This window comes from Phodopus roborovskii, unplaced genomic scaffold (genome assembly GCF_943737965.1).
Source record: "Phodopus roborovskii unplaced genomic scaffold, PHOROB, whole genome shotgun sequence".
In the NCBI taxonomy this organism is placed as follows: domain Eukaryota; kingdom Metazoa; phylum Chordata; class Mammalia; order Rodentia; family Cricetidae; genus Phodopus; species Phodopus roborovskii.
Genome location: NW_026126541.1, coordinates 31,387,458 through 31,413,983, shown reverse-complemented (window position 1 = coordinate 31,413,983; position 26,526 = coordinate 31,387,458). Strand labels below are relative to the sequence as shown.

The 26,526-nt window shown below is 44.9% G+C and overlaps 1 protein-coding gene across 6 annotated transcripts in view; it reads left to right on the top strand.

The window, feature by feature from the left end:
- The first annotated feature begins 3,735 nt into the window (after nucleotides 1-3,735).
- Nucleotides 3,736-26,526, top strand: part of Smarca2 (SWI/SNF related, matrix associated, actin dependent regulator of chromatin, subfamily a, member 2) — a 163,435-nt gene continuing 140,644 nt past the window's right edge. For 4 of the 6 annotated variants that reach the window (XR_007835478.1, XM_051199842.1, XM_051199841.1 and 1 more), the window contains exons 1-3: nucleotides 3,736-3,900; nucleotides 18,247-18,512; nucleotides 22,559-22,688. Coding sequence is in view for 5 of the 6 variants with exons in the window: in XM_051199842.1 (XP_051055799.1) it covers nucleotides 18,288-18,512; nucleotides 22,559-22,688 (355 nt within the window). In the remaining variant the exon portion in view is untranslated. Of the gene's footprint in view, nucleotides 3,901-5,964; nucleotides 6,183-18,246; nucleotides 18,513-22,079; nucleotides 22,235-22,558; nucleotides 22,689-26,526 lie in introns of those variants that run through there. The other 2 variants (XM_051199840.1, XM_051199843.1) reach the window with 2 other exon arrangements.

Below are 26,526 nucleotides of genomic sequence, written 5' to 3'. Positions count from 1 at the left end.
CTAGAAAGATGTTGGATCACAGGTGAATTTTAGAGAATCTGGAGTTAAGACACAAATATCAGAGAGAGAAATATGAACACTAGAGCTCCATAGGAATTGGCAGGTATACCAGATCTCCCATGGACTCATTTTGAGAAAGTCAACAAGAAGGGTAGAGACCTGTCCCTTGGGGCCTTGAATGCTATGCTAAAAGTTTGATGCTTATCCCAAGATGGATTGCAAATATATATGGGTTTAAAAGTAGAGAGTTATATGCTCACCAAGAAAACTAGGGTGGCATTTTGGCATTTTGGAGAAATGATTATGGAGAGACAAGATTTTCCTTATAGATTGTTTGGGGGAGGGGAGAAGAGTGTTTATTTCTGTAATCAGTTTTCTTGCTAATTCTAAACTCTTCACTAAATTAAATGTCAACTGATTTTAATTTGTCAAAGTAAAGTTTCTATTACTCCAGATGAAAGACTTATTCCCTAAATGGCCTTACCTGCTCTGGCCTGAAGATATGTAACATTTCAGTCCACAGTAATATTCTGTGGGGACTAGAATTTTCCAAATTTTGAGCATGCATTTTTTTCTTCGTGAGGATGTTGCAACCAGATACCAGTTTTTAAACCCAGTGTCTACTCTATAGAGACATTCTATTCTGCCAAAGCAGACTTACATAACAAGTAGATGTGGCCAAGCACACATGAAATAGCAACTTCTACCCCTTGATACTAGGCTAGAAAGAGAGAAGCAACTTCAGAGAACATATTATGACTCATCAAAGTCCTCAAAGAAAAGCTTCCTGGGAATGTAGCATCCTGTGCAGCATCCCTGAGTCCTTTTAGCCTCTCACCATAGTTGCTTTTCTATGATTTTCTACAAAAAAAAAAAAAAAAAAAAAAGCATCTCCCATTTTCTTCCTTAGCATCATCAATTGTTATATTTTACTTTACCTCAGAGATGAAGCTCAAGTTATATACTATCCACTCTCTTTTTCATATGGAGCAAATGCTGCTGCCTTTTCATTTCTCATGAGTTTAAGACTTCTTTGATAAAATTCTTACTTGAGGCAGTGCAAGCTACAAACAAGACAATTCTTCAGAGGAGAGAACCGAAGGGAGAAGGTGAGGCATTCTCAGGTCAATGTGAGGGGAAAGAGAGCCAAGTATCTATATTTAATCTGTACTCCCAACCACAGATTGTGTTCTTTTATTCCTGTAGTTGTGCATATAATGTATGGGTAGCAACCCCTCCAAGTACTGCATCAAAATTTTATGTAAGCTGGAGAACATACACATATAACAAAGGGAAGGCTTTCTCCTTACTTTCTCTCTGATGAAATGCCAGGAGGAATGGCTGCTGGCTTTAGTGTCAAAAAGATGATGGCTGCTCTTTCTAAGGTTTGTCATGGTAAGTGGACATGAGATTTTATTCACAAGAGAATAAAGGTAAAGCCATGCTGGGCTTGGAGGTTGTGAAGGCTATGACAGTTTGGGCTAACTAGCCCCTGCAACACACAGGCATGCACATACACACACACACACACACACACACACACACACAGTGTGATATCATCAAATTGTTATTATTTTTTTTTTCAAGACAAGGTTTATCTTTGCAACAGCCCTGGCTGTCCTGGAATTTGCTTTATAGACCAGACTGTCCTGGAACTCACAAAGTTCTGCCTGCCTCTTCTGGGATTTAAGGCACCACCACCACCTGACCTTCAAATTGTTAACCTTGGGATATGACAATGACATGTAAAGGAAACAAATTAGACCTATAAAAGTTCAAACCCAATCCTTGTTAATGAATAAAGATAAGCATTGTCATTAGGTTAAAGCCTTTTGTTATACACAATTAAGCTTCTGGCTATATTTCTGTAAAGCTGAAACATTAGGCAGTTAGAAGTTAGTATTCAGATTGTATATTTACTACATTATTGTGTTTAGTGTTTCTCAGACTAGAATCCCAGTTGCTCTTATACTGGTCCATTCTCAGAAGAGAAACACTATATTCTAATCCCTTAGTGTCTGTGTTTTTTTGTTTGTTGTTTGTTTTGTTTTGCTTTGAAGTTCACTTTGGGATACACAAAAGAACAAGGAAGACAAATATAACAAGCATTTTGGAAAACTATAAAATTGTAGGGTGGGTGATCATTCCCTCTTCCTGCTAGGTGAAAGTGGGAACATTGTAGTGTTTCCTCCCAGGCCTGGGCCAGTGATATAAACCCTTCTTGCAATGTAACGAGCACATACCGAATCTGACATTTGCTCCTCTTCCTCCTAGTCATCAACATATCCAGTACCAAAGCTTGAGCATCCTTAGAATGGCACTTCAGACCCTGTTGCCCCACAGTCAATTCTGTAAAATTATAAACCGTCTTAAAATAGGATTTTACTCTAAGGTAGGAGGGATCCTCAACCGAATAGTCACACTGCACTTTGAATGACTAATTTAAGCCATTACATTGCAAAATAAGGGATAAATCATACTTTTCATAATACGACCACATAGGAGCAGTTTTAATTTTAAGAGTCAAGCACCTACATTAATCTGAGTCTAATATAATAGGGCCCTGATTTAAAATCTCCTAACATTCTTTCACACTTCATAAAACTAAAAATAAAACTGCCTCACCAAATAGTGACCTAGGGTCCAGCTGATGTACTGTATTTCAAGGAAACTGAAGCACTCGCTCTGGAAACCACTATGTGCAGGCAAAATTGCAGTTTGTAGCCTTAATTGGTCTTAAATGTGGGGTGGAAGCGAGAGGAGACTCTGGTCTGTAGAGAATGAGATTTATTTTCCTTTTTAAATCAAAAGCAGATCCCATGGTTCAGCTGCCCCCTGACTCTTCCGCTCCACCAGGGGGATGTCCCCCCCCCATATTTTTGTGTATATTTTACTCGAAGATGACAGGTGAGGGGAGGTGACAGTGCTTAGTGCTTTTCAGAAGTAAACAGAGGGGTTAGACGGGTTTATTTATTTACTAGGCGTCCAGCCTCTCAGCTGTTTCTCGTCGCTGGCATTTGGAAGCTTGCAGCCCTTTATGGATGAGACAGATTTGGCAGACTCGTTCTTTGTGCCGCCTCCCTTTTCACTGGGGGGGGAGGTTGGGGGGTGAGTGAGAAGAACGCAGATTTATGACAGCCTTGGGGGAAGGGAGGTCGAAAAAGTTTCAGCTGGTATGATAATACCCATCCCCCCCCCCCCCCCCCCCGCCACGGATAACACTGTGCCACAAACAGCTTTTGGTGCCACTCGGAGCCCTGCCCCCGCCATCCCCTCCCTTTCTCTCTGCAGGCTCGAGCTGGCAGGCGCAGGCACACTTAAATTCCAGCACGGTCTCCACATTCCCCTGAACTACTACGTTCTATTACTACGACTGTCCACCCCTTCCCTTCGGGGTCTTCACCAGCCTCTCCCGAGGAGCTCGGATGACTACTGCCAGCCGAGGGACACGCGGCGCCCTAGTCCAGCAGGGCTGCGGGCTGGCTGCATGTCCTGCGCAGTTTCTCTGCTCCAGGCACAAACACAGCAGAGAGCCGGCGCCTCGCAGACACACACGGATCCACGCATACAGTAGAGCTGTCTCGATCCACATTCTTGCACACCGCCCCCTGCTCCCCCCCGCGTGCGGAGTCGCTGAGCAGGGCGAGTGACAGGAGCGTCCCGCCAACCCGCGCCGGGCCGGGCAGGGAGGAGCGGCGCGCGGGGCCAACTGCGGCGCGTCTTCCGGCGCCCGTGGAGGCGGCGAGGGTGGGACGCGGGGCGGAGCCCGAGTTTAGGAAGAGGAGGGGACGGCTGTCATCAATGAAGTCATATTCATAATCTAGTCCTCGCTCCCTCTGTTTCTGTACTCTGGGTGACTCACAGAGGGAAGATTCAGCCAGCACACTGCTCGCGAGCAAGGTAAATATAACTTACAACTCCTTTCTCTTCTCTCCCTGGCTCCGGCCTCCAGGCTGCATTCGCAGCCGAACCCCTCCGGCACCGCACCGCCTTCACCCCGGATTATGCATCCTTATCCTAATCATTATTTATTGTGCATGCTCGAAGACCAAAACAAACAGGCGGGCCAACCGCTACAACAACAAAAAGCCCGCCTCTTCCTCGCGGGCCTCAGGTGGAATGCTCTAACGACAGCTCCCGGGCGGCGATAGAAGAAACCAGAAAGTTTCCACCGAACCTCGCCATTCTAATAATAACAACAGTGATAATTACTACTTCAAGGGGACAAGGGGAAGAAATCCCAACAAGCCATAGCCTTGACCCGGGGCGGGCTGACAGCGACGAGCTGCCAACTCAGGGTTGCAACACTCTCGGCCAGGTTGCATCCCCCATCCCCATCCCCTTAAAAGCGGCGCCGGGTGAGGGGTGGGGGGGTGGCAAGAGCAGTCTGGGGGAACCGGAGGGGGGGGAGGCTGGAAGGAAACGCGACAGTTCACCCGAGCCATCCTCTCCATTAGAGTTGGAAGGAAACGAGAAAGGAGGGCGAAGAGCCCGGGCTGGCGGCAGGGCGCCAACCAACACGGCTGCTACTTGTCTCCCAGAGACTTGTTTAAAGGGCTCCGGCAGCGGGGACGCGAGCAGACCGTGGCGGCGGGAGTAGTCCAGGCTGGCATACTGAGCAGGCGGCGGCCGAGTCGGTGCCTGCGGGCTCGGAGGTGTCACCTCCACTCCTCGGGTCCCCTCGGGCAGGGAAGGAGATGTTGACTGGTGACAGGCCTTCAGGCGAAGGGTTTGCCCTGGGGACTGTGGCCGTGGCGCCGCAGACCTCCTTGTCTGGTACACGGAGGCAGCGCGGGCTGGGGTATTGAAGTTCAGGGTGTCTAACCCGGGTCCCATTGCAGGGGGTGGAAGGAAGCCCCAAGGAAAGAAGTACGAGGTGCCTTCAGGGCTCCGTTAGCCTGCCCTACCCCCTCTTTGGGTTTGTTTTCTTGTGCTTGGTGTCTTTCCTTGGCTTGCGCCGAGGAAGCCGCGGCTGTGGGGCGCCTGGGATGTTCTGGATGTCAGGGGCGCACAGGGACCCGGGAGAACCGCGGAGGCTGAGGGCTGGGAAGGCCATGATCCGGATAATCCTCTCAGCCTGACTGTCACAACAGGACCCGCGCGCGCCCGGGTAGCGGCCGTGGCTTTCGCCCGGGAAGGGAAAGGCTGCAGTGGAGAGGGAAGGGGGGGGGTGGCGAAGGAGGGAGGCGGGGAGAGCCGGTGGGAGCCTCCTCCCAGCTATGACACTCACCCCTTCCTTCTCGCTGTCTGCTTTGAGTTTGCTATATTCCCATCCCAACCTAGTTCACCCCTACCCCTGCCAACCCCCAAAGCCGGGATGCCTCCCCTCCGGTTGGCGTTGCAAAACAGGGCCACGCCATCTGCAAAGGTGCCGCGATGCACTTCCCCAAATCACCGGTCCAGCGCGCCAGCCCCTGGGCGCCCTCCAGCCACCAAGCGCACACCATCACTGTTTCCCCCTGGTGCCCCGCACCAGGCCGCGCAGCCTGGACACAGTGACACCGTGCCGGGCGGGGCGCAGCGGTGCAGACTCCAGGAGACACCCGCACTCCGGTCCCGGCGTTTGCGCCGGTTTCCGGTACCCCGGGGGAGATCGCCGGGTGCGGGTGTCTGCGTTCGCCCCCGCCGCCTGGATTACATTATTATTTTTATCTGAGTTGCTGTTTGCTGCGGATGGTGGTGAGCGGGGGATTGGCGGGGCTGCCTGGGGGATGGGAGCGGAGGGAAGTTGGACACCAATCAACCCGGAAAAAAAAAAGTTTGGCAGGGCCACAAGTCGGGTGGAGGGGCAGGAGGGGGCGGCGGACTAGCGCGAGTGTGCAGTGCGCTAGGGACCAGTGCGTGGCGAGCTGTGCGGGCTGCGCCTCCCGCCTGAGCTCTCCCGGGAGCCGGACGCAGACCCGGCGGGGTCTGGTGGCGAGAGGGCGGGAGGCGGTGGCGGTGCGTGCGGCGGCGGCGAGGGCGAATGCGTGGCGCGCGCGAGCGAGCAGCGGAGAATCAGGAAGTCACCGCGGCGAAGCGCACAGACATGTTTGATCGCCGTGACATGACGCGCGCGAGGGAGGAAGAGGAGGCGGCGGGGGCAGGGCCGCGGGCACCGGCCTAAGCAGTGGCGTGCACTCCGCTCCCTCCCTGCCCCAGGCGCCACCCGCCTGAGCCCGGGGCCATTCCGCGTAGCCCAGGTAAGGAGCCTGCTGCTCTTGCCGCCGCCACCGCCCGCCGAGCTTTCTAGGTCTTTCTCTGCGGGGGCCCCCTCAGGTCTCTGGCTCGCCTTCCTTGCAAAGTCAGGCAGGCAATCGATCGCAGGGAAAACTTTCCAGCGGGAGGCACCGCGCGGGGGAGAAGGAGGCCTCGCGGGTGGCTGGGCTGGCGTTGTCAATCCTTTCTGCTCCAGGTCCGGAGAGAGTGAGTCTCGCCCTGCGGCTGTTCAAACTTCGGGGCCTAAACATGCCTCCACTCTCCTAGGATTCAGTCCATTAAGAAAAGAAACATCCCAAGCGGTCCACTCTCTCGTGGGGCATTGAGGTGTTTAAAGCGAAGGAAGAAGGTGTAGGAGTGGAGGGGGGGGGTGTAGTGCAGAATCATTCCTCATTCAGTGTCTGCACCGGGTGTTATGTAATTTTAGTAGCACATGGGTGCGAAGCCCACACTGGGCTTCTCCCTCCTTTGTTTATATAACTTTTGGAGAGTTTTGCCAGGCTGTGTCCTTTTTTTTTTTCCCCTCCTCCCCAGTGCGGTGGAGGGAGGTTGGTGCTTTTGAAAAACCAGAGTGACCGGAGTTAGCAGTGTTTTGGAGAGGTGTCATCATTGTGTCCTTTCTAGTCAGTATGTTGACACGTATTCCTTTGTATGCATAACAATGGAGCATAAGGAAGACGTTAAGGACCACGTTTGTTTATGGCTGGGCATGGTAATGTTTAAGGTTTTAGTTAATTTTCAAACTTTTTTTGGTTATATGGTCTTGCTTGTGGGAACACCTGTGTTGGTGTGAGAGGTGGTTAGGTTTGGTAGCACAAAAGTCCTATCCAAACTGCCTAGGACTCAGAAAACAGTGAGAACTCCTTTAAATAACCTAAAAGCCACGTTTGATGTTATGAATGCACATTCCAGTGTTTCTGGCAACATTTCCTTCCAGTTTGTGAGGCCTTACCTGAACTACCCACCAGGGACTTGTCAGGCCTCTGGACTGCCAAGCACAGCTAGTGAAGGGTTAGGAGGTGTGGCAGGGTTGATGCTTAGGTGGCATTATTATGCAAATAGGGACACACTTTGTCTTTTCAGAATCTAATTGCCCTTTTATTCCTCCAGGCTTGCTGAAATACTGCCTTTGGTTAGTTAGAGGAGGGGGACCCATAAGTGTGGGTAGGAGGGGACTTGGGACCAAGGACAAGAGAGGGTAATTGGGTTTAAGTACAACTATAAACCTGCATGAAAAATGCCATAATGAAACCCATTATATTGTACAGTTCATGTACACTAAAAAAATTTTAAGGGGAAAAAACTCACTTCACAATATAAAAAAAAAACAAAAGGGCTACAAAATGCTCTCTTTCATTTCAAATGTTTACTACTGGGGAAAAAAGAGATTTAGAGACACCTTTATGTTGATAAGGTAATTAAAGTAGGTTGAGGGGGTAAATAATCCACAGGTGGAGGTCAATCTAGTTTGTGTTTGGGCCTTTGAAAAGTGCGGCCATACTGGTAGAGAGTGCTTTTAAATGAGCTTGGATTTGAAGTGTCAGAACCTTTGGCAGGGAATTGGGGCTCATGCAGTCTTTCTCCTGGGACTTGTATCACTCATAGCCCAGCTTTGGCTCTGGCTGCCCTGTGGTGTCTCACAGGAAACAATCACCATGCAGCCTGTTCAAAGCTCTCTTAGATCTTTCCTTTTGTTCTTTTGTAAAGTGGTTTGTTTGAGCATTTCTCATCAAGTTTCTTGAAAAGTGCTCTGGCCAACACCTGAGGCTTAGAATTGACCACAATAAAAGTATGCTTCTTGTCTGGTTAGGGCTTGAATTCTTTCTTGTAAGTATTCCTGACACAGTATACCTAAAAGGTAACCTTCTTGCATGCAATTATTTAAAGCTTTATTTCTTTGATTAAGTTAAAAATAAACCATTCTGCAGGCAGGATGTGTTGAGGGTCCGGCTGGGGGGTAAGAGCACAGCTTTCTCTTCTAGAAGGTGGCCATGATACTCTAAAATACTCTTAATATTTTGACGTCTCATTGTAAAGGTTCATTGTGTTTTGGGGGAGGACCGTAAACAGAGAAGTTTCATAAATTATGAAAGTGGCGCTGTCCTCCAGCGTTTCCAGTTTTCTCCTCCCTCATAAGTCTTGCTTTGTAAACAAGGCCTTTGTCAAACCCTCCTAGGTCAGCAGCTTTTTGCTACTCTAGAGAAATAATAAATCACTACTTATGACATTTTGACATGTTGCCACGAGGAGGGCTGACTTATCTCAGGCACCATGCTCAGGACCATTTCCCTGTCTCAGCATTGTGAAGGAGTGTCAGCTAGCCTGAACCACCAGAAGTTTCGATTCATACTCTTTCTAAAGATGCTGTAGGATGTGGATAGTGTGTTCCTTTGCACAAGTGGCCTCAGAAAACTGTGGGTCACAGTTCCCTCCCGTGATAACTTCTAATGAACAAATGAGAAAATGCCTTTCATGAAAAGCCATATTTGGAGGGTTACTTTTGATTTTTTATTTCATGTCATTTATGACAAAAAATAATTTCACTTGTATGGAACTTTTAAGTATCTAGCCAGTTAATGAGATGATGAATTACTGTATAGTAGTTGGGTATAAAACAATACAGATGCTGGTAATTTATTTGGTATCATGTTTAGGAAATTATGGGTGTGTGTTTGCTTGCTATTTCTCTATACAAAAAGTTGTCTAACACTACACTCTGTCAGAGTTTATGGAAAAGCATATTTATTTGCCCTTTCATATACTTATTATAAAAGGACATAATTACTACCAAATTAAATGGGATCTTACACCAGGGTTTGAAAGACTTTATGTCTCTGTTGCTGTTTTATTATAACTTTATTATTTGTCCACATTAATTTAGCACCTTTCCTTGAAAATGTTCAAGATATAGCAGCACTTTTAAATAGTAAAGGTCTTGAATAATTATACTTCGTCAAGCCGTGTAAGGGATTTGATGCAGTCCGGTAGCTAAATGGTGGGTTTTTGAACACTGCCTAGAAAGACCTCATTCACTCTCTCACGTGGTCATCTAGAGTGATGAACTGAATAGTGATACAGATTTTGACTTTTTTTTTTTCTTCAAATTTGTCAGTCTTCCTGCTCTGATATCCCAACTCCTGGAATTACACCTTGTGCTAAGGATAGAACCCAGGGCTCTGTGCATGCCTGGCACATACTCTACCAACTGAGCAGCAGCCCTAGCTCATGGTTTATTTCTGGACTTCAGGGAAACTTGGTGTGAATTGTGGTATTTTACCGGTTCTATGAGGCTGGTGGGACATTCTGACAGGTATATTCCGGCTATAATTCTGGGCGATTTAAAGCATCTAAGAGTACTGCATTTTTTTTGGGAACAAACATCAGTCTTCTTCCAGTATATGATCTACATTTGTGCAAACACTTCCGTGCTAGAAACCCTTTAAAAGAGTTACAAAAGTGTTTGTAACTGATGAATGGAATCCCAAGTATGGTCTGGTGTTTGTAACTGATGAATGGAATCCCCAGAAGTTGAGGCTGAAATAGAACATGACTTGAAAGCCATTAAGGTGTAATTATAAGTCCCTCTTCTTTTAAAAAGCTGGATTTGACATTTGGAAGTTAAAATTATGGAGAGAGAGAGAGAGAGAGAGAGAGGGAGAGGGAGAGGGAGAGAGAGGGAGGGAGGGAGGAAGAAAGAAAGAAAGAAAGAAAGAGCTGAGAATAAATGTACTGTGTTGGCACCCAGGTTATCTGACAGGGAGTCTCTGTGGATTTGCATTCCAGTTGTGCCTGTGTTGTTTGGGATGCTTGTGCATTTCTTTGCCTGTTGGATGTGGTACTGCAGTTTCTGCCTCCCACTGGGAGATGAGCCATCCCTATGGAAATTTATTGTCTGGGAGGAAAGCCTCCTCTGCCCCCAGGCTTTTTAACAACTGGACACATAATAGCTTGGCAAATATTTGCAGCTATTCTGTGGTGTGCTGTTCTGTTCTGAAATGCCATTAAGCAAAGTCCAAAATTCTGTTTTCTTTTGTGTTTTTTGTTTTTTAAATCAGTGGTCAGTAAGAAGTGATGTGGTTTCAGAATTTTCCTGAGTGTCCAAACACGGGAGAAGCAAGTGACCTGCTGAGTCCTGTGACAGGAGATCAGGGCCAGCTCTCTTGACTTCCTAGATAAGATAGGACAGGGTTAGGGTGGTAGAACAACAGAGCAGAGGTGGGGGGTGCAGGTCACCTGGGGTCAAAAGAAAGCCTAGGTCACAGGGACTCAGCTTGGACAAAGCCTTGGGAAGACCACTGTACCTGTTTGGACTGGTTTGCCTGGACCAAGAGGTCAGTCCCACTGGGAGAGAGTTCTTACCAGATGAAGTTGGAGGTTGTAGGAAGCCATGACATACAGGCTAGAGCATGAATCTTTTTTGCTCAGTTTATGTTGGAGGCTTGTCTCTCAGAATCAAATATCTCTATATTATTTGTTTAGTGTGTATATGTTTTGTCTGCATGCATGTCTGTGTACTGTGTGCATGCCTGGTGCTCACAGAGGCCAGAAGTTGCAAACAGTCCAGTCGTCAGCCACCCATGTGGCTCTTCCTCAGGAAGAGCAGCCAGTGCTCTTAATCACTGGGCCAACCCTCCAACCTCTGTCAGAATGTTTGAGCCATAGCTCAAACATGTTGAACATAGCTATATTTTAGACTCATCTGGTATCTTGTGATCCTCCTGCCTCTGCCTCCTTCAGCAAATCCTACCGGCCCATCTGGTAACTTGTATATTCAAGTTCATGGTGAGAATTGAAGACCTTACAAGGATCCTGGCAGTAATGAGCGTTTGTCTACTATAAGCTCACAGGGTGTCTGCACACCTTATATTTTATTTAGTGTCTCTCAAAACTAAACCTGCAGCTGGCTTTCCAGTGTGCCTCTGTGGTAGGAAAGGGACTTGAAATGCAAAGAGGTTCAGTGGACCTGTTGATGGCACTCATCAATGGTCACTGTCAGATTCATCAGTGACTGCTCTCCACTTTCACTGTCACGGATTTGAAGGGTTTGTTGTTGAATTCTGATTGTGACTGTGCCGGTCAAAGAATGCTGGGCAGATTAAAGATAGTCAGGGCTAGAGGGTGTCCTTTAGTGGTAGAGGGGTTGCCTCTACCTTAGGCTCATTTTCTGGGTTCAATTCCCAGTGCCATCAAATGTATAACACTGGTTCACTCCCGCATGGAAGCCTAAATGTTGAATTTTGTTCCCAATGAAAAGTGTTCCTGCCAACCAGATTTTAGGGCGTGCAGTTCATACTTAAAAAAAAAAAAAAAAAGTTTAGTGTATAGATGACATTTTCTTAACAGAGAATGAAGTGTCAGCCATTGATGGTCGTCATCACCCTGAGATGAGGTTGCTGTGGGAAAGAGACTGTGCATGTCTGGGAAGGACAGGCATGCACACAGCATGTATGAGTGGTTACTTACCCTTCAGGGTGCCCTCTTTGAAGCTTGGGTTTGACAGTTTGATTTGCTGGTTTGGGCCTAGCAGTGCATGCTCACATGGATTTTACAAGTGAGGGAACCTTGGCTTGTCCCTCTTCCTTGAGGCCCAGATTAGAAAGGTGTGTTGTTTCTGTAGTGAAGGGACCTCTTACAGTTGGGATTTATGATAAACACCTTTCATGGTGGGAATGTCATCGGTCTTCACTAGTGTGCTGTAAAGTGAATGACTGCTGGAGGGTGGTAACTCAGGTATCCATGGCCTTGATAAGGTGAAGCCAGGCCCAGGCCCAGGCAGTGCTGGAGCCCTGGGGGTGGGGGTGGGTGGGAGAGAGAGAGAGACTGTGTGTGTGTGTGTGTGTGTGTGTGTGTGTGTGTGTGTGTGTGTGTCCACTAATTAGTGCAGCCCAGTTTGTTCTTATCTTCCTTGTGCACCCAGCTTCCTCCCAGCCTTTGCCAGGTCTGAATCTGGACAAGGATGGTCCCAAGGCAGTTTATTTAAAGGCAGTGCAGCAGCTCAGGCATGTCCTAAATTTGTTTCCCTGATTGAAAGATGAAAGAAAGTTCACTGAAGCCCAGTGAACAGAAAAGTTCTCATCCAAGCACTTCTTAAACCATACATGACTTTGAAATGAATGGCAAGCCAACATGAATAACCATGAGAATGTGTTTTCAATGCTTTTCTAGGGTTTGGGTGGAACAACTTACATTAGCTTTAGGCACAGTATGATTTTTATCACCGTTACAATTTATATCGGGAACTGTTTACAGTTGCACTTCTCAGGCCAAGCAGCAGTTTGGGCCTTTCATGGTGTTTAACTATGAGGCAAGTGAGTTTGGCTTCTGAACTAGAGGCTCCTCCTGGTAGACTTAATTCCTGTCCTATGCACTACCCATCTACCAACACTAATGGTGTGCTCTATCCAGTTCTAGGCATGTGGCTGCCACTTGTGAAGGAGTTCAGTTCCTCTTTAGAGAAGATATGTAGGAAAAAGGCAAGCCGCTCTTCTGACTCAGCAGGCAGACACAAAGGGACTCCTATCTGGACTTATCTCCCAAGCCTTATCTCTCTCCTGTAACAGCCAGAATAATTAATGCCAGGATGCTGTTATTCTTAGGCCTTGGACTAAGTTCTTATTTATGATGATCTGCCTGTCCCTCCAAGTCTTCCTATGAAGTGAGCTCTGGGAAAGCTTGGCTGGGGTCCTTGGGTGTCTCCAAGCTTCCCTAAGAGCTCTGGTGAAGGGCAGTTTAGGGGGTATTGTTCAAGTTAGTGAATACTCCCCAACTCCTCTTGTTTCTAGAAAGTTCTATTTTTTGTTTTTATATCTCTAGCAACCCTCCTCTCTGTCATTCTATCCCTCCTGGCCTGTTGCCTTGGAGACATTTAGCTGTACCCATACTCATTTTGGAAGAACTTCCATCTTTCTTGTTGCCATTTCCTATTAGGGGTGTGTGTGTGTGTGTGTGTGTGTGTGTGTGTCCCTGTTGTTCTCCTGTAACTTCCCTCTGCCTGAGACACTCAGTAGACTTGAGAATAAATAGATAAAAATGGATGCTTTGGTGTTGGATTAAGCATCAGCACCCTTTTGGGCAATGATGTTTTTCATCTCAGGCTCTCTTGGCTTCTCTTTACTTGGTCCCTTGATAAATATATTGTCCCAGCCAAATCCTGGCCATTGCAAAACACCTGTGCCATTGTTTCCATCTTTGTTCTTTGTCTCCCATTGTCTCCCCCTGTCTGGCCCAGCAGTGGAACACATTACAGAGGTACCAGGCTCAAGCCAAGGCATGCTATCCCTAAATCAGTGTGGTCAAGCCTTGTGATTGGCCAGCTGAGCTTATCCTGGTTGTGTCCTTAGGAATCCACATCCCTTTCTTTTGTCTCCAAAGCAGTAAGGAGAAGATGGAAATGACGGTTGTGGTGGCGGGCATATGATCTCAGGTGGTGCACCCTTGCATGGCTCCCTGGGATTTGGAACCAACCAGGGCATTGAGAATGAAGAGATGCAAAACATACTTATAGTCAGTATGCTGGGATGAAGTGGGCTGGGCTGTCTTCTAGAGAAACGATGGCACCCAGCACAGCAAGCATGCTTATTATATAGAGTTGCACAGAGAGGCAGGGCTATTGAATACAGCTGGACAATGAGGTGGGGTCATTGCATACAGATAGGCGAGGAGGCAGGGATTATGGTATACAGCTGAATCAAGGAGACAGGTTCAGTTAATCTCAGAAGAAGCAATCTCTGCAGGGAAGCAGTCTTGAGGCTGGACGCATCTGGGGCAGGGGGAGAGAAAGCTAAGAGGAACCTTTCTGCACACTGTTGGAGTTTGCACTAGCCCATCCCTCCCACCCCCAGAAAGGCTTTGGCATCCCCCTGAGCCCGAGACTATGGCATACTTGACATGGCCATGCCTGTGTGAACGACACACGTTCACTCAGGACTCTACTCATTTGTGGGTTTCTTGCTCCCTAAATCTGTAGGAAAGTAGAGGGCTCAGCTAACCTTGATTGGGTGGTGGTAGGCTTGCTCTGAAGACACCCTGCTTGACTGGTGCACGGCGAGTCAAAGGATAAAGTGCTCTATGAGAAGTTCTGCTCCTTCGACCTACATGACTTTGGACAAGCCAGGCTCTTCTTTCCTGGCTTCCTGCCCTCACCTTTTCAATGGGAGCCTGACACCCTATGCCCTTAATTCAAGGGATTAGGATGGTTATGAAGCATGGTAGGTGTGTTTAAATCCTATGATCCACGTGCGGGTCCTGGGAATTCCCTGGATTGCAATATTAGACTGGAGTGTTCAGCTTTGTCTGGGTTGTCCTGGTTGGAGTGGTGACCCTTAAAATTCCATGAAGTCGAACTCCTTTTACTATGCAGATGGAGGTGCCCAGCCTTTCTATAGGAGAGGAGGAAGGGAGAGGGAGACTTGGGCTGGTGGCTGTGGGATTTGGAGTTGTGGGGAGTGCAGCCATTGCCTTTTAAAAGCACACACTCCCCAGTTGTAAAGGCAAGAATGTCTGGGTGAAGAAGACAGGGTGTACAGCTGAAGAATTCTTGCCAAGAACACAGTGGCCTGGCCCTCAGGGAGTCCTAGTCTGAGGCAGAGGCTAACGTGGCCCGGAGGGGAGGGGGCTGCACTGCCTGTGTACTGGCGGCAGCTGAGCTCTCCCCCAGGCGTATTTCCTTCAGTGTCTTAGCCACATCATCTTGGAATAGGTTGTTCCCTTATGAGGTGATGCAGAACTTTGTCCCTAACAGCAAATGAAAATAGATTGTCGGTTTCATCCTGTGGTCAAAGTGTCACCCAGACTGAGCGCTTGCCCCTCTCCCACTGTGCTCATGTGACCACCCCTTATCTCCTCCATCGAGTGCTTCCAGGAAGGATGAAGGGACAAGGATCTGAGTGGACACAATGAGAAAGCTGAGCTGACTGGCCTAGGCTTGAGGCCGTCATTGCTGACTCCATGATAATCTGCTCTCTGCCTCGAGATTTGTACCTCTGTCATTTGTAGCCCTAGCTGTCTTTATGGAAAGATTGTGCCATTGTGCATTTGAACTAAAGAATAAAGTTTCAGCAGAAATGTGGAAGAGGAATAAGCCTAGGACTACTGGCCTTAGCTTTGTGAGGCCTCTTCCTGTGGTACTTGAGTGATGGACAGGTCTAGTTTGGGGCATAGAAGCCCATTCAGTGGCTCTTTAGAGCACAGGATCAGATGAGGACTGTGAGTTCCTCTGGATGATGGTAGACACTGGATCACAGGTAGATGGAAGGGTCATTTGAGATAATCCCATCCAAAGCTTAGAGAGAGCCAAGGGATCCCAGGGGGAAAGTACCCTACTGGGAAACTCCGGGATAGTAGACTTGAGACAGAATTCAGATCTCTGGATTCCTAGATGAGGTGGAGGTCAGCCATTACCTTTGAATTCTGAGAGTCTAGATCTTTACCATTCCCTGGTCACATGACCCATGGTTATACTATGATGCTTCTTGTAGACTTGTACACTCATTACATCCATGAGTCTGTAGAATCTCTTATCATGTAGTTTCCAGGTAACATATTCCTATATTAACATTCCACTTATGTGCTCCAAAGCTTCACATTTCCTTCCAAATGTGTTTTTCCTCATGAGAATTTTTAGTTTCTATAAAAGAAAAAAAAAAGAGAGAGAGAAATATTTGTTTGGAGTTGTATGTGTTTTACAACATCTCAGAGATCCAGATAAAAGTAATAATACATGAAGAATGCAGTCATAGATTGATATATAGTAAAACATAAGCAACAGGAATACCAGGCTAACTTGAGTGTTTGTGTCTTCATTGTTCAAACTTGTGCTATATTACCAAAATACCTATTGAAGCCGATTTCACAACAAACCATAACAGGAACTAAGTAATTTCCTTTAATTCACTAAAAAATGAAGGGGTGTATTGGTTTGTTGATATACATGGCAGAACATTATAACTGGTAGAATCTGTGAATTGACGTCAGCTTCCTAAGTTTAAAATGCTGACCGAACATGTTTGTGTTTATGTGAGAGGTAGTTGGAAGCAAATACAAAAGTTATTTCCACCTGCTTTGTTAATCACAAAAAGAATAAAGGGCATTTGGTTGTTAGGGTCCTTAAGGTTATAACTCATTCCAGACCCTTCTGTGTTTGAGGAAACACTTGTATTAAGTTCCCATTTTAACCTCAGTTCATTCACCAGAGTAGCCTATGTTTCTGCCTGCTCCTTAAAAATTTTCATTATTTACACACCTCAAACACAGGTTACATTTTAGTTTTTATTTTCAAAGTAAGTTGAATCTACTTGCTTTTGAAGTTTTTCCTGCTTTTTATTCGCTGTGTTTTTGTCTGTATCTTTTGTGACATGGTCTGACTGGGTAGCCCAGACTGCCCTAGGATTCTCAGTGATCCAATCTCAGTATCCCAAGTGCTGGTATTGGCAGGTGTGAACTGCCATGCCCGACAATTACCAGGTATTTTCTGAGCCCTTAGTGCATGCAGATAGAAGGTGCCAGGGACACAGGATTGAAGAGTAAGGCTCTGCCTTACTAGGCCTTGCTTTCTAGAGAGTCAGTACTGGAAGAGGAATGTAGCTGATGAGGTTCTTTATACTTTCCTTCACCCTCGACTTCACTGTGAAAGAGCTCTGTTCTGGATAACTAGTCTATGAGTCTAATTACATCTCTGCCATTACATGATAGGTAAGGGAGACACTTTGGGGGGTGGTGCCATTCTGCATTTTGTGAAGCCATTTTTGTTGACAACAAAAATCTTTTTCCAGTGTACATGTCTGCCCGTGGGATAACTCCTGAACATGGAACAAGTGTAATCATGGTGGCATTCAGCTGTGTTGCTAGGATAGTTGATCCTCTACAGGAATTTGGAAAATATCTTATTTACTCATTTTGACAGTTAGTTATCCAAGGTGCGGGGAATGCCAGGATGGCTTGGAGGCTGGGTGACAGAGTAGTACTCAGTTAAGTCTGGAGAAACAGAATGCCCATCCCTAAACACTGACAGCTACTCTCTGGCATCTTTGGCCAGAGGCCTAACACAAATCATGAACCATAATAGTCCAAGTGGTTTTGGTTCTGTTACTTGTCTGGGAGGACAGTAAGTTCTTTGTCCATTTTGATTACTTCCAGTCAAGTAGATGTAGTGGGGAGACAAGGCATACAGACTGTGGTAGTTTTGGATTTTGTTGTTTTGTTTTTGCATGTACTGTCTCATTTGACTCCAAGAAGCGTCAAGATAAGAACTTACCTAGTAATTGTGTCTGTATGTATTTGAACCTAACACCTATATGATCCCCATAGCTTCTCCTTCTCCTCCTTCTTTTCTCTTCCTTTTCCTTCTCCTCCTCCCTCTTCTTCATTCTTCTCTGTGTAGGCCTGGCTGTCCTGGAACTTGCCCTGTAGACCAGGCTGGCCTCAAACTCACAGAGATCAACCTGCTTCTGCCTCCTAAGTATTGGGGTTAAAGGTGTGCCACCAATGCCAGGCTATCTTTCATCTTTTTCTATAATTGAGACTTCTCTGTTTATTATCAATTGATGGACTCATGTTTCTCCCACTTTTAGTCATATAGAATTCTTTGTTAAGTTTTTATTGCCTGTTGGCTTATGAAAATGAGTCTTGGTGGGGTACTTATTTGTTAAGAATTTTCTATTCCAGTGGTTTTGGGAGGGGAGGCAGTGGCTCCTAAGAAGTCTAAGCCAGTCTATGATGGAGAGTGTCTGCTGTGTTTAGTCATATATTTCAGGCTTGTTTAGATTCTGCTTATGTGTTAAATTTCAGTTGCTCCAGTGAGTGTCTCTGTATCCTGGATGATTTATGTTTCTGGGGAATCACTTAGAGTATGTGTTCTTTAAAACAAGTGGTCTTCATAAAGACTGGGGCCCAGGGATATATATCACATTCATTCAGACATCTGGAGGAGACTGGGTAGTTCTGTTTGATGTTAGTTATAGAAATGGCACCTTCAAATTCTAACAACTGTTTTATTTGGATCTTAACATCATGTTTGAAACATTCCTTTCTTTTCTTTTTTCCCCTCTCCAGCTTAGTGTTACTCTGCTGATTGGCAGAGCAGGGAGAAGTAGATGTCCACACCCACAGACCCAGCTGCAATGCCCCATCCTGGGCCCTCCCCGGGGCCTGGACCTTCTCCTGGACCAATTCTGGGGCCTAGTCCAGGACCAGGACCATCCCCAGGTTCAGTCCACAGCATGATGGGGCCCAGTCCTGGACCCCCCAGTGTCTCACATCCTATGTCAACAATGGGCTCTGCAGACTTCCCACAGGAAGGCATGCACCAGATGCATAAGGTAAGATTTTGTGCAGTTTCTCCCACTTGACTGGTCTTCCCAAGCATGGCCTGGTAGCATCTTGTTGTTAACATGAGGACCTAGCTAGAAATCTGTGTTAATTTGCATGGTGTTAAAAACATTACTATAATCCCAGTACTTGGGAGAATGAAGCAAGAGGATCATGTATTCTAAGGCCAACCTTGACTATGTAAGGAGATTCTGTCTCAGGAAGCAAAAACAACCATCCCCAAACTAATGTAAAACACACTGCCATTGCTATACTCTCCCTGTTACAGATGGCCTAGTAATAAAGATGTTGTCTTTCTAAAATACAAGGGTCTAACATACCATGTAAGCAAGTTTGGGGCTAAAGGTATTTTGACTTAGTGAATAAGTACCTTAGTTAATGAGACCCCCACCGATCTCCTAATATAATGTAATCATCCATAAATCAATATACTGAAAATTATTCTTCCTTAAAAATGTTGAAATTTATTTGACAAAATTAAATCTTTAAGAGGTGAAAGTTCAAAGTCTTTTTTTTTTTTTTTTTCTGAAGGTATTTCAGGGTCTGGAGAGATGGATTACTGGTTAAGATTACTTGCTGTTCTTGCAGTACTGACATTTTACACACACACACACACACACACACACACCCTACCCCATACATACACACCCCTACACAACCCCCCCACACCCCCACCCCATACATACACGCCCCTACACAACCCCCCACACACCCCTAACCCATACATACACACCCCTATACAAACCCCCCCACACACCCCACACACACCCCATACACACACACCCCTACACCCACACAAATACACACTAAATAAATAATAAATAAATTAGAAAGTATATTTTCAAAAGACTCTATTAAAATTAGTTTCTAGGAAATTCTTCCTTTATTGGTTTATTGAGATTCGAAGATAGCTCAGGTTGGCCCCCGAGTCTCAGTAGTCTTGCTCAGTCTCCATTGTGGTGAGTGAACCACAGTGGGGAAACTTGGTCCCTGTGAAGCAGACTTACTCTCATTCAGAAGATCTGTCTGTTCATTTCTAGAATAGTTTCTAGTGATTCTCTCTTTATGAGATATTTGCTGTGAAGATGATCACAGTGGTACCGTTTAGCTTTGAGCCCTTGTAGGAGATGCTAAAGACAGCCTTTTTGAGAAAGACAGTTCCTCTTTGACTATTTGCTTTGAACGTTAGCAAATCAAAGAAAATCTGTAAGGGCATCATGTGTTACCCGAAGGTCTTGCCTCGTGAGACAAATGCAGGCTTTACACCCTGTCTGTGGATGATATCACATGTGGGCCTACCACTTACATGTGCAACACATACATCCAGGCCCTCTGGAGAAACAGAGCCAATGACATATAAGAGATTCTCCTGAGGAATTGGCCTCTAGAGAGGTCACACAGTTTGTAGTGAGCAGGCTGGAGACCTGGAGGAGCCAGTGGGAATCCGGAAGGTCAGGAGACCAGTGCCCAACTTAGGTCAGGAGCAGACAGACCTGCTGCTCCCCGACCTGCACCCTTTCCTGTCTTCAGGCTCTGAGTGAATTTGGGCTAATGTCTGCTGCCTAGGCCAGTATACTATGCTTTCTTCAGTTTACATTCACATGCTGACCGTATCTGGAAGCCCCTTGAAGACACACCCAGATGTAATGCTTACCAAGTATGTGGATACCTGTGGTCTAGTCGAGATGGCACGTAAAGTTAACCATCCCAGTAGACAAGTGCTAGAAGACACTTACTTGAAACCAAAGAGTCTTCAGGGAAATGGGTGGGTCTTCCCTCACTTTATAGGACTTCAGGTCATTTTCCAGGTAGGGCATTAGAACCCCAAAGGGAAGGTCTACTAAAAAAAAAAAAAAAATAATCCAAAAATCAAAAAGTTATTTGATGACTTCCAAATCAGAAAAGTAATATGTGTTTATTGCAAAAAGTGGAACAGTACCAAGATAAATGAGCTAATTACCCAAGGAAACAAGTGTCCATGCATTTGGCACTTCACTTTTTCCATATTCAGTAAAAGTACAGTGTCAGCATGGACAGGTGTGGATTTTTTCCCCAGTCACAGAACAGTACTGTCATGATTTATTACTCAAAAACATCGTCTTTTATTACTGATGCATTTCTATAGGATCCCCACGTTTGCGAGCCTCTTTTTTCTTGTTTGTTTGTGATAGTGTCCCATGTAACTCATGGTGGTCTTGACATAACTACATAACCTAGAATGGTGTGGATTCCTGTTCTCCTTCTGTCCCTGGCCTGCTAGGATTACAAGTCTGTGTCACCATGCCTGGCTGCCCTCTTTTAAAAAACAAAAACAAAAACAAAACAAAACACGTTTCTTGTCAAATATCTAAGAACCAACGCCTCTTGTTTTCCATGGCACATTCTGGGGTGACATTTTGACATGCTGAAGTCATTGCATCATCTCATGTTCACTTTGAGATGTAATCCAGATCAGCCCTGCCTTTATAAACTCTGTCCCTGAGTTACAGAACCTTGGGATGACCTGAGGATGAAGGCCTCACCTTTCAAACGAAGGAGAAAATGTGGAGGACATGTTTAGTTAACCTTTGTGATTGAAACATTTAAAAATTAAATGTGTGGAAGAGGGTTGGTCCTGCCCTGGTTTTCTATTGGGCAGTTTTATTGATTGCCATCTCTTCTGACCTGTGGCTTTTGTCCCACGATCTCTCCTACTCTCTCTCCTGGGTACTCGGTTTTGCTTTGTGTTTCTCTTGCCTGTGAGCTCTGCAGATTTTCCTTTTGAGCTTTGCTGTTTTGCCACCATGCTCTCCCTGTCTTGCTGCCCCTCAGATATCCCTCAGTGTGAGGACCTGGGTGAACCCATGGAGCACACACCTGCTGGCCAGATGCCTTCACTTTCTTCCTTCTTTTTTCAGGAGGCTGTGTTTCCTTGTCTTCCTCCTCCATCTCCCTCTGAGCCTCAGCTTTCTGCTTTTCAACATCACTGAAAATAAGTAAACAAGTGGTCTAAATACATCTGCTGGATGGCTTTGATTTCCTCTTTATTATCACTACTTAACAGACTCAGTGACACTCTTTATACCAGATTCTTCCCATTTTTTCCCTCTGAACATCCTCTTTATGGTAAAATTTCCCTCTTTTCAAGTGCATGCTTTTGACTCTGCAGAAATTAACTTTCTTTTCTCCAAAACTGCAAACACTCATACTTTCTTGCTTGAAGTCATTTGGTTTTTATAAACTCTTGGAAATGTTCCTTTCAGGCTGTTTTGAAAATTGCTATTACAGTTTGAGGAAGAATAGACTTTTCCTTTTCCAAACACATGCCCCATTGCCTGATTCTGGATTGGATTAACATCAGTTCAATAGCCATTTATTGTATGTCTATCACGTTCTGGGCCTCAGGTCCAATGTCCAGCCCCTGTGCTTATTAATTTCCAGCTTGCGCCTTTAGCCTTTTCGGTTTCCCTCCCTCTACAGCATATGCCCCTCCTTCTCTGCCTTTACTCCCCCCTCTTCAATACTCACCCCCCTTTGCTTCTCTGCCCTGTATGTTCTTCTCCTTCCCAACTGCCATGGAACCTTCTGGTTCAACTTTTTAACTTTCCTTGGTTCATTCATCCAGTGAAGAAAAATTACCAGGAAAATAGGTCACCTCAGATGTTTAACATAGCCTTCATTTGGACTCCAGAATAAGTTCAATATGTAAGGAGTTTCAAGGCTATTTACAGAGGTATGAGAGAATAATATTGGTCTACCCTAGGAATGGTACTTTCTTTTTTAATTGGCAAGTTAAAAACAGATTGTAACATTGGCGAAAGAATGAAACTCAACAGTTTTTAAAGCCTTACTTTTTGTTAGAGATGGTTTTGCTGATCCTATTGGTGTAATCTTTCTTCCTATTGTTTTTACTTATGAAGTATATAAACATGGGACTATGGAATAAATAGTAAATGGGTGTGTCATATCTTTAAACCCTGGAGATATCTCTTGATAGTCTTATTAGAAGTACTCTACCTTAAAGAGGTGTCTAATGGATGCTGTTTACATGTTTCAGCCCATGGACGGGATACACGACAAGGGGGCTGTAGACGATGTCCACTGTGGATCCATGAAGGGCACCAGCATGCGCCCACCACACCCAGGAATGGGCCCTCCACAGAGCCCGATGGATCAGCACAGCCAAGGTTTGTGTCCTCTGCACATTGGATTTTGTCTTCATACCCTACTATTTCAGTCTTTCCTGGTGGTAATCTAATTACGGCTCTAACCTATGTATCTAATCTAATGTTGGTAAATCCAGTTAGCTTTCTTTCTCTGGAGAAATCTGCCACCCTTTTCATCCACCAAAAAAATTATCATTCCTCTGGGTAATTTTATTTCCAAAATCCTAGTAATTTTTATCAACCCAATGTATCCAAGTATGCTATAGGGAGATTCATGTCATTTACTGAGAATCTTTACTGTGATCTTGTAGGGTAAATGATGTCACTCCCAACTAATTTGGGAAGCTAAAGTTTAGGGAATTTCCTTATTTCTCTGAGTATACATAGCCAGTATTGATAAGGGCAAAAAGGAATCTAGATCTCTCTGTCAACAACAGCATAAATGTAAAAGTAAGACGAACCAAACCCCTGTGTTCCTTGAGTTGACACTTACACACTGGGTCAAAGGTGGTGTTTTCTGTCAGCAAAACCATCTGCCATTTCTGTTCAGTGACTCTGTAGGTCTCCTAGGCTTTCTGAAGCAAATAACTGTGAACCTAGTGGCCCAAAACAAATCTATCCTCTTCTTTTAGATTTAGGGGCTAAACGTTCATGGTTGAGCTGTCAGGGAAGACTACTATCACTTAAGGCCAGAGATGAATCCTCTCCTGGTCCTGCTGATTGCATAGACTTGGAATCCATAGACTTACACATGAAACACTCCAGTCTCTACCTTCATCACCAAAAGGCATTTTCAATGTCTGACCCTGTGTCCACCTCTTCTTCTTTCATATTTGGGTCAAGTTGGACCCTAATCTAGTATAAGTTCATCTTATTTGGTGACATCCACATTAACACTATTTCCAGATGAGGTAGCATTCGTAGGTGCAGAGGACAGGATGTCTGTGTATTTTGTATTTTTTTTACCTTAGCTAATCAATGTGAATTTCTTTTCTCCTTCATATCATTTATGTCATGTTTTCTTCCTTCTCTATTTAAGGGATATTAATATGCTTCTGAGCCATTAAAATATACCATAGCCTAATTTCAGAATCATAACTTGATCGCTTTTACACATGAAGGCCATGCATTAATCTAGTGCCAGTTGACACTGGTATGTGGGTTTTCCTCTAGGACACCTATGGTTTATATGTCATACATACTTCCCTGTCATTAAGTGCCTAAGTTTTACTCTGCTGACAGTCAGACCCACCGTGGAAAATACATGGCTGTGAGGGTTTAGAAAAACATGTTCACAGTTATTTTCTTTCTGAAATATAAATAAGTGGTCATGGAGGCCAACATTAGGCTGTCCCTCTGCTATTACCTGCTATTACCTTGACCATCCCAGGGTCTGATGTGGGTTGTTATGCCAAGCATAGTCATCACAGGAGACCCATGAGGTGTCGCCCTTGTAGAACATTAATCTGAAGGACTGGCACCTTTTACAGGACAGGAAGGAGAAGTTTGATTCAGGAGCACTGGTGGTGATGCCTCTAGGTTCATGGTTTAAATTCGAAGGGGCCATGTGTGAGACCTCCATTTTAGTCCCTGGAACTCCATGCAGTAACTTACAGCCAGATGCTTGAGCTTTTTCTGCTCCTGGTATTGTCCTATATCTAGAAATGATGCTGTGTGCAAGCTCCTCAACAAACATTCGAAGATACTTGATTGCTATTATTGAGAACTGTTTCACATGTATTTCTCCTGAAAATTCTCTGGTAGCATGGTTCCTTTTCTCACCTTAAGAGTATCTTATTTACCTCTGAATTTCCAGTGCTTGGCAGGAGAGCATATACACACACACATATATATGTCACATAAAATTGTTACTTAAAAAGTTTGAGGTTATTAATAGAAGAGAGCTTATTGCTTCTCTCTGAGGCAAAGTAAAACTGGAGACGTAGTAACTCTTGAAGACTAGTGAAGGAAAACTGTCATTTTTGTGACACTTTTGAATGAGTAAAATCAAATAAAACTTCTAAAAGAGTGACATCAGCATCCATAGTGTCATCTTCATGCAAATGTATCATCACTTGGAGACAATTTCTTCCCTCTGTTTTCTCAACGAAGGATAATTACAAAATATGTTATGCCAATGCATCGTTTAGGTTCTGTTCTTCCTCAAGTTTATGAGATGCTACTCATGTAGAAAATAATCCTTTTCTATAGCCCAGCCAGTGTTACATTTTTAAATTCACAGTGACAGAATGATTCTATTAACATCTTCTGTAAATTCTGGGAAATAATTCCTTTCCACCCCCAGTTTCTTTTTTATCAAATTTGAGGTAAAATTGGTTGATTCAGCAATATGAATTTTATCCTGTCAGTTTCCTTCTTGTCAAACTTATCAATACTTTTCTGTGTTGATTTCTCAGCAGCCAGGTATGTTAGTCTGCTTTCCATCATTGTCACAACATACTCCAGACAATCTACTTAGAAGGAGAGAAAGTTTATTTTGGTTCAATTACAAATATTTCAGTCCACCCTGGCTCTGTGAACTTAGGCCTGAGGTGGCAAAGTACATTATAAAATGATCGGAGGTGGGGTAGAGGAAGCCTGCTTACATCATAGCACCCCAGAAGAGAGACAGGAAGGAATTGGGGTCCTAATATCCCTGTTAGTGGCATACCCCCGATTACTTGACTTCCTTCTAATAGACACCACCTCTTTAAAGTTCTACAACTCCCAGGTGTCCCAAGCTGAGGCCAAACCTGCATCCAACATACAGACCTTTGGAGTACATTCTAGATACAAACTGTCAGTTGCAGGTTTTTTATTTTCTGAGTTGTGAGTTCATTTGTTTGGTGCAATTGTCTCATCCTTGCATCATTGTCTTGCAAAGCCTTGTTCATGATTTAAAAGAATGATTTGATAAGCTACACTATGCTGTTAAGTTTCTATGGGTTTGCCCAGGATTTTGGTTCCTTGTATCAGGCATGCTTTGACCTGTGGATGAGAGATTATTCTTAGGAAATAGGAAAGGCTGGAGGGGGGAGGGGCAGCAGGAGACTCATCTTAACCCCCAGCATCATACCTTCCTACTGTGAGAATGTAAGTTTTTGTGGTAAAGTTTTCCTTCTTGTAGCAGACTTGGCGTTGGCAAGAAAGGTGTGTAGTGAACAAACAACCATATTCTATCAGGATACCTTCAAGGGGTGAATGTCAGCTTCCTTAACGAGGAAAGGTATTCATAGCAACAGTTAAGAATCTTATTGATACCCTATTCCTGTTACAAATAGCAACATGTTGGAATATTTCTGCTTGTCTAATAGGCTGGCTTCAGGGAGATTTCTGTGACTCACATAGACAACTAACTAGAACCCCAGTCCTGGTGTTGAATGCTCCCTCATGAAGTAGGGATTTGGGTATTGAGACCTAGCAGTCTTTCTCCAAAATAGCAGTTCCCCAACATGGCATTCCGGTTCTTAGCAATCAATAGAAGAACATGAGTTCTTATCAGGAGATCATGTTAAATCTCATCACTCTCCAAATGGCAAAGCCACCAATAAAAGTAACTGTATCATTTATTTTCTCTGGGATTTCAGAAAAGGGGGTGGTGTGTGAGGGTCACCCATCTGTGGACTTTTGTGGCTGTGCAGCTCTTTTATTCTGCCCAGACATGGGTTCAAACACACAGCCTTTTATCTCATAACCAGGCCTGTGGTGACCTTTATGGTAACGTTCAAATGCACACATTCATCGAAGGATCAAGTCTTTTCATGTGTGTTTGTCCTGTTCTGCCTGGGGACTCTTCTTACTTTATTAAAATTGGTACTTTGTTTAACTGAGGCAGCTGTTTGATTACAGTAGCCCCTTG